General features: G+C 28.2%; 1 protein-coding gene across 1 annotated transcript; it reads left to right on the forward strand.

The window, feature by feature from the left end:
* Positions 1–6,110: 6,110 nt before the first annotated feature.
* On the forward strand, positions 6,111–7,627 carry LOC111411103 (kirola-like). The gene is made up of 2 exons (XM_023041670.1): positions 6,111–6,442; positions 7,080–7,627. Exons 1-2 carry the CDS (start codon positions 6,256–6,258, stop codon positions 7,349–7,351), a joined length of 459 nt encoding a protein of 152 aa, XP_022897438.1. The 5' UTR covers positions 6,111–6,255; the 3' UTR covers positions 7,352–7,627.
* Positions 7,628–8,641: the final 1,014 nt, after the last annotated feature.

Raw genomic sequence — 8,641 nt, forward strand, 5'->3', positions numbered from 1 at the left:
CCAAATTAAGAGTTACAATTGAAATGAAATAGATCTTTTAAACTGGTTACGATTTATCTACGTATCATGATAATACTAAATAATTATCAATAATTATCTCATTATTTTACAACATTCTCATTTAATGAATATTTCTACAATAATTATCTCATTGAAACTTTGTTGGGAAAAATTCGATGAAACAAAAATGCCAAAAAATGAAAAAAAAGTACAAATAATTTAGAGTAATAAAATGTTGCATTGTTAAAACCTTATCAAGAAAACCTAGCGAGACAAAACTTGATGAAAAGAAAAAGAGTACAGTTAATCTCTCTAATTTCAATTCTTGTATCAAGCTATTCATGTCTCGTGCATCAATGGCCTTAATATTACAATTTCTGATGAAGTATGTCTCATGTTATCTTACATAATTTTCAAAAAACACCGTCTTCATATGAGATATTTATCAATTTTCGAGAGTTTCACACATATAAAAGTATATAATTTTTAGAATAAATGTCTTGTAGGTTAAGGATATCATTGCACAAAGAATATGTTTCATTAAAATCTTATTAAGAAAAACCTTGTGAAAAAAATCCTAATGAAAAAAAAAAAAAAGAATACAATATTATTCTTTTGATTACACTACAAAAGTTGCTTTATTAATAACCATGTCAGGAAAACTCAATTGGACAAAATCTTGGTCAAGCGAAAAAGAGTACAATGTGTATGTACTCTCCTTCATACAATATCACTTGAATTATACTTCATGTAGATTAAATTCTTTCGGGATAGTATCAAAATTATACAAGATAAATTTTTTAAAATCACATTTATTACATGCGCATCAAATTTCATGCATTATCACGCTAATGAAATAAAGACTTGTAATTATTTCCACCATATGATAACTTATTTATTTATACAAGTCTTTTTAACATTTATTATGTAAAGAGTTGTACATTTCATATTACAACTTTAATTTTTTTCATTTTCATTTAGTATAAGTATACACTTTTCGGATTGTAGATCATTTCAAATTTCTCTAGTAAATTCAATTTAGTATGATCGTATTATTTCATTTAACCAATCATTACTTCGATTGGTGATAAATTTATTTTGATATCCTTGATATTTATAATATGATGTAGTACATCACGTGCAAAAGTATTTTAGACAATTTTTTCTTTTCTTTTCGATTCTACTTCTTTTCTGTAATGACATAACTTATTGAGATGTCTCAATTTTTAACATATCAGGTACATGAACCTCTTCTAGAAGTTTATAATTTGTTATGTCTAAATACTCATCAAAAGTATATGCCTCTTTAATGAGAACATCTTTGCTAATTGCTTCGTTTTGATTGAAGATTTTTTTTTTTTTTAGAATCGTCCACCGTCACGCTTTAGATGTGCCATAAATATATCAAATATAATGCTAACAAATTGTCTAGTCAAAATTGACAATCAGTAACTTGCGTTATCAAATATCATCCATTTAAGATAAAGGACAAAACTATGCATTTCTTTTCAGCATTCTTTAATTTTCATCTCATTGAAATGTGGTGGATTAATTGCAATATCAAATAATCTAATGAAGAAATTAGGTTTTGATTATAAATCAATTATAATGGGGAGAAGTATGATATTGACATGATGTGTAATAGCTTTCCCACAGAATTAGGAAGAACGTTGTTCTCAATTAATTCGAGGAGTTTAACAAATAATAGTGTTAAACAATTTATCAACATCCCAACTAAAACTTATTAAAATGTTGAGATTCAAAATCATTAGCATTAACAAAACGCTGTCTTGATTGTACACTCTCAAAATTAAGCTGATAATTTTAAATTTGAGCAGTAAGTTCACAAACTTCAAGTTGCGAATACCATACAATCATCTAGTATACATTAAATTTATTAGACAAATAATATTTAGACCGTCAACATGGAGGATAATGGGACACCATTTATCATCATCCTGATTAATTTTCAGAAATATAGGGAATTCAGTCTCTATTTTAGCTAGTGATGTCTAATGATCAATTTTCAATAAATAGAACAAATAACATATAGGAATTAATTGGATGAAGAATCTTTTGGTTCTTCATTGGATGTCCATTTGAATTTTTGATTTTGCATCATTGTTGATCCGTTGATGGTTCAACTAGTCATACCAATCAAATTGAACTCTTGTTCAATATAAGATATGATCTAATTATTTAATTTCGAATAATAAGATTGAATATTATATAATCATATAATAATCAATGTTCATATGACATAAATCATACTTTTTCTTTTAGGGATAAATACAAATTCATAAATTATAAATGATATATTCTTCAAAATATGTGCTATTTTAAGAGCACATTGTACTTTATTATCGTTTTTTTAAGAGCAATATCAATATTATTTTGAAATATCGAAATAACATATTATTATTTGAAATAATAAATTTAGCGAGACAAAACTTGATGAAAAGAAAAAGAGTACAGTTAATCTCTCTAATTTCAATTCTTGTATCAAGCTATCCATGTCTCGTGCATCAATGGCCTTAATATTACAATTTCTGATGAAGTATGTCTCATGTTATCTTACATAATTTTCAAAAAACACCGTCTTCATATGAGATATTTATCAATTTTCGAGAGTTTCACACATATAAAAGTATATAATTTTTAGAATAAATGTCTTGTAGGTTAAGGATATCATTGCACAAAGAATATGTTTCATTAAAATCTTATTAAGAAAAACCTTGTGGAAAAAATCCTAATGAAAAAAAAAAAGAATACAAATATTCTTTTGATTACACTACAAAAGTTGCTTTATTAATAACCATGTCAGGAAAACTCAATTGGACAAAATCTTGGTCAAGCGAAAAAGAGTACAATGTGTATGTACTCTCCTTCATACAATATCACTTGAATTATACTTCATGTAGATTAAATTCTTTCGGGATAGTATCAAAATTATACAAGATAAATTTTTTAAAATCACATTTATTACATGCGCATCAAATTTCATGCATTATCACGCTAATGAAATAAAGACTTGTAATTATTTCCACCATATGATAACTTATTTATTTATACAAGTCTTTTTAACATTTATTATGTAAAGAGTTGTACATTTCATATTACAACTTTAATTTTTTTCATTTTCATTTAGTATAAGTATACACTTTTCGGATTGTAGATCATTTCAAATTTCTCTAGTAAATTCAATTTAGTATGATCGTATTATTTCATTTAACCAATCATTACTTCGATTGGTGATAAATTTATTTTGATATCCTTGATATTTATAATATGATGTAGTACATCACGTGCAAAAGTATTTTAGACAATTTTTTCTTTTCTTTTCGATTCTACTTCTTTTCTGTAATGACATAACTTATTGAGATGTCTCAATTTTTAACATATCAGGTACATGAACCTCTTCTAGAAGTTTATAATTTGTTATGTCTAAATACTCATCAAAAGTATATGCCTCTTTAATGAGAACATCTTTGCTAATTGCTTCGTTTTGATTGAAGATTTTTTTTTTTTTTTAGAATCGTCCACCGTCACGCTTTAGATGTGCCATAAATATATCAAATATAATGCTAACAAATTGTCTAGTCAAAATTGACAATCAGTAACTTGCGTTATCAAATATCATCCATTTAAGATAAAGGACAAAACTATGCATTTCTTTTCAGCATTCTTTAATTTTCATCTCATTGAAATGTGGTGGATTAATTGCAATATCAAATAATCTAATGAAGAAATTAGGTTTTGATTATAAATCAATTATAATGGGGAGAAGTATGATATTGACATGATGTGTAATAGCTTTCCCACAGAATTAGGAAGAACGTTGTTCTCAATTAATTCGAGGAGTTTAACAAATAATAGTGTTAAACAATTTATCAACATCCCAACTAAAACTTATTAAAATGTTGAGATTCAAAATCATTAGCATTAACAAAACGCTGTCTTGATTGTACACTCTCAAAATTAAGCTGATAATTTTAAATTTGAGCAGTAAGTTCACTAACTTCAGGTTGCGAATACCATACAATCATCTAGTATACATTAAATTTATTAGACAAATAATATTTAGAACGTCAACATGGAGGATAATGGGACACCATTTATCATCATCCTGATTAATTTTCAGAAATATAGGGAATTCAGTCTCTATTTTAGCTAGTGATGTCTAATGATCAATTTTCAATAAATAGAACAAATAACATATAGGAATTAATTGGATGAAGAATCTTTTGGTTCTTCATTGGATGTCCATTTGAATTTTTGATTTTGCATCATTGTTGATCCGTTGATGGTTCAACTAGTCATACCAATCAAATTGAACTCTTGTTCAATATAAGATATGATCTAATTATTTAATTTCGAATAATAAGATTGAATATTATATAATCATATAATAATCAATGTTCATATAACATAAATCATACTTTTTCTTTTAGGGATAAATACAAATTCATAAATTATAAATGATATATTCTTCAAAATATGTGCTATTTTAAGAGCACATTGTACTTTATTATCGTTTTTTTAAGAGCAATATCAATATTATTTTGAAATATCGAAATAACATATTATTATTTGAAATAATAAATTGCATAAGAAGCGTATTCATGAGCACTAGGTAATCTACTGACCACATAAAACAAACAAACAAACACACACACACAAATCAACAGAGTACCTCTGTCATGGTTGTTTCGATAAGGAATTTTGTGTCTTTCAAGAAACCTTCAAATTTAGAATTCCGTAAGTCATCGTCTCAATACAATGATGAGTCAAATTCATGTTTTGAGCAATTGCACTGCCAATAAACTTGTATGTATTATTAAGAATCAATGTCCTATATTTATATAGTCTAAAATAAGATCTACAATTGAAATGAAATAAATTGTCTAAACTAGATAAAACACATATATGTATCATGATAATATTAAATAATCATTAATAATTATTTTATTATATTACAACAATAAATAAATTATCAATGATCTTTCTCTAGAAAATGTACGATAAATGCTCAACGCTCTATCTCTATCTTATTACTATACTCTGAAAAATAATATTAAATACACACTCGATTCATGCATCTTGCATACAATTATTTATGGGAAACTTGCAACAGTGGACCTTAACTTTCTTGGCAGCATGGTCCCAAACTTATCTATTTTTTTGTGTTGGTCCTTATAAGATGTTTTCTATCATTTTGGCCCTCAAACAAGTCGTGCATCTCATTTGTTATAATTTTGAGGAGTAAATTGGTAACGAAACTATATTGGAAAGGCAATAAAGAGAGAGAGAGAGACGGAAGTCCAAATTCTCAGTTTCATTGCTTTCCAGCAACAGCATTTCATGTTACTAGTTCTTTAATCATTGTTATTCTCTATGATTGGCCATTGTCATTATTTATCGTGGGAAGAGTCGATTTGGACCCATCGGCTCGATTGATATTATAATATTCGTGGAATGTAGAAAATATTTGTTTTAGTGGTGAAATGTGTGGAAATACTAGTTGAAGTGGATAGTTCTCAATGTGTTAATCACGATTGTCCATGTTAATCAGATGGTGGTGTGTTGACACCGGTGTTGGTGGGGGAACATTAGAGACCTTTTTTTCTGAGAAGTGCTACATGTACATAATTATCTACATAAAGGTGTCCATAGTTACACGTGACACTGGATCCAACCTTTAATTCAAATCATACACTTGCACATCAACAATCGGATGATTGTCACATCACATTATGGACACTATTATGTGCAATAATTATGTACAAGTAAAATTTTCCTTTTTTATCCTTCTATATTTCTTCCATTTTCTCGTTTCTATTTTGTATTTTTTAGCACACTTAATCAACATAAGGATAAAATGGTCTTTCAATAATAATAAATAAATAAAATTGACTACTCAATGGCCAAACGGGTGGAAACTAGCTACTACATCGAAATTAATAAGTTGAGGAACACCTCACCCAGAAACAAACAATACTGCAACAAATTAAGTCAATAGCTTGGGGACCAACGCAGCAATTTCGCCCTTATTTGTTGGTATTTAACTATAGAAGTCATTGTCCATCGATTTTTTAAAGTATACACGAAACTCTTAAAAGAAAATAAATAAAATAAAAGGGGAAATATTAGAATAGCACAAGTTGATCCCACCGTCAACTACGATTCAACTATATAATAGGGTGATGATACATAGTTATGTGTTCATCTGCATTAGGTTAAATCCAATCTAGGATAATGGGATTACTTGGAAAATTGGTAGCCCAAATAGAGTTCAAAGCTGGGGGAGATGTCTTTCATGAATTATTCACACACAGACCACACCATGTCTCCACCACCGCTCCTGAGAAGGTTCATGGCTGTGACTTGCACCAAGGAGAATTTGGAAAAGAAGGCTCCATTATCTGCTGGAAATACACTCATGGTAAACCCATATTCACCTTTTACTTTATTATGAAATCGACTTTCATCGACCGTGAGCTTTTGTGACAACTTCCCATTTATTCATTGAGTGAATGATAGAAAATCTATCAAAAGTAGAGAGTCTTTTACTCTGTATGAATCGATCTTATTCCATAAGTCAAGGGAAGTTACTGTTGAGGTTATAAGAGTCGCCTAAATACTCGTGATCTAGTTATTTTAAAACCTCTTTATTTAAGTTAAAGGTTTCTTCTTGTACTTTTTTCCATGATGTCTAACAATCTTTCTCAAAATAGATCTCATAGAAGGTGACCATAATTGTTATAGCTATTTTAAAACCTCTTTATTTACTGTTGAGGTTATAAGAGTCACCTAAATACTTGCGATCTAGTTATTTTAAAACCTCTTTATTTAAGTCAACTGGTTTCTTCTTGTACTCTTTTCCATGATGTCTAACAATCTTTCTCAAAACAGATCACATAAAAGGCGACCATAATTGTTATAGCTATAAAGCGCGTGAAAACCTTAAAAAACCATATTCTTTGTTTCTCAAAAACCCATTACTTATTTAATAACTTAATTTTAAGAGAACTCAAGAATTTTGATAGCCTTTTATTAATTTAACTTTGTGGGAAGCACAGATGGGAAAAAAAGGGTTGCAAAGCAAGTGGTTGAAGCCATAGATGAGGAGAAAAAGTCAATAACATTCAAGATGCTTGAAGGAGATTTGATGGAGCTCTACAAGAATTTCATCATAAAAATTCATATTGAAACCAAAGGGGACATCGACTTGGTAACGTGGACTCTAGACTACGAGATGCCTAACGAGGATGTTCCACATCCAATTACACTGCTTGCCTTCTTCATTGATCTCACTAAGGATATCGAGAGTCATCATATTGGGAAGCCTTGATTGAAATGGACGGTTGAGATGCAAAAATAATGATGTGACGGTTTGGACTTGAACTTGAACTGGGACTTGTCGAATATTATCTACTTATATGAAATGAAATAAGGAAAAGTTATGTAATCTAGAAAGTTGAGTGCTTATTTTCTATGCTTGTTATTAAGTGTTTAACGTCTTGCATGTAAGTGTGGAATAAATATGTAAAGGGTTCCTATCGATATTAATAAATATGTAAAGGGTTCCTTTCGATATTAATAAAAAAGTGATATTTTATTTTTTTTTTTAGAAATATTTTACAGTTCATTATTTTATTATCCTAAACCTAGTCGCTTTACACAACAATAAAAAATGCCAAGGTTAAGCTAAGAATTGAGAAGGTCTGTGTCATCAAATAAGTCTTAAAATTCATAAAATGTAGAAAAATATGTAAAAAGTTTCAATCCTTTCACTTAGTAATACCATGAGCGTACCGTGGATTATATTTACAAAAAAATGTGGAAACTTTGGCAGAAAATGATTAGTTGAGACTTGTTCGCAAGAAAACATTGACCGAGTGCATGTTTGGCTAGGCTTATTTAAAGTACTTAGACAAATAATTTTTTTAATTTGAATTTAAAAACAACTAAATCTATCTACATCTACATCTTCTACAATATAATTTAGGAAAAGCTTATATGTACATAATTATTGCACATAATAGTGTCCATAATGTGATGTGACAATCATCCGATTGTTGATGTAAAAGTGTGAAATTTGAATTAAAGGTTGGATCCAGTGTTATATGTAATTATGGACACCATTATATAGACAATTATGTACATGTAGCACTTCCCACTATACCCTCGTAATTGGAATACAAATTTAATTAGTATTTATCATTTGGTTTAGAATTAATATAATATAAGGAGTGAAATATTTAATTGATATTTATCATTTTGGATTGGAATTAATATAAAGAGTGAAACTAACATTCAATTATATCAAAAAAAAATAAAAATAAAAAACACACACACACCCAAAATTAGTGACTTACCATTCAATTGACCATTTTGCTTTTACAATTTTTATTTTCCACAAATGAATCAATTTTTATTTTTCATCAACAAAATCCTTATTAATCTTCATTATTTACATTAGAATTCATATAATGAGTTTTTAATTTTCAGAGCAATTTTTAATCAGCATGTTTTATATTATAATTTATCCATTAAGTTATTATTACAAATATTTTAAAGATTGTACTAATAAATTAATGATGGCATTCAATGAATAAAAAATAAATTACACACAGAAATT

The sequence above is a fragment of the Olea europaea genome, chromosome 2 (genome assembly GCF_002742605.1).
Source record: "Olea europaea var. sylvestris chromosome 2, O_europaea_v1, whole genome shotgun sequence".
In the NCBI taxonomy this organism is placed as follows: Eukaryota; Viridiplantae; Streptophyta; class Magnoliopsida; order Lamiales; family Oleaceae; genus Olea; species Olea europaea.

What these genes read in the sequence shown, in the direction of transcription:
- LOC111411103 (XM_023041670.1), top strand. Translation starts at nt 6,256, where the DNA reads ATGGGATTACTTGGAAAATTGGTAGCCCAAATAGAGTTCAAAGCTGGG. An exon ending in CTGCTGGAAATACACTCATG is followed by an intron (nt 6,443 to 7,079) that starts GTAAACCCATAT and finishes TGGGAAGCACAG; the next exon opens with ATGGGAAAAAAAGGGTTGCA.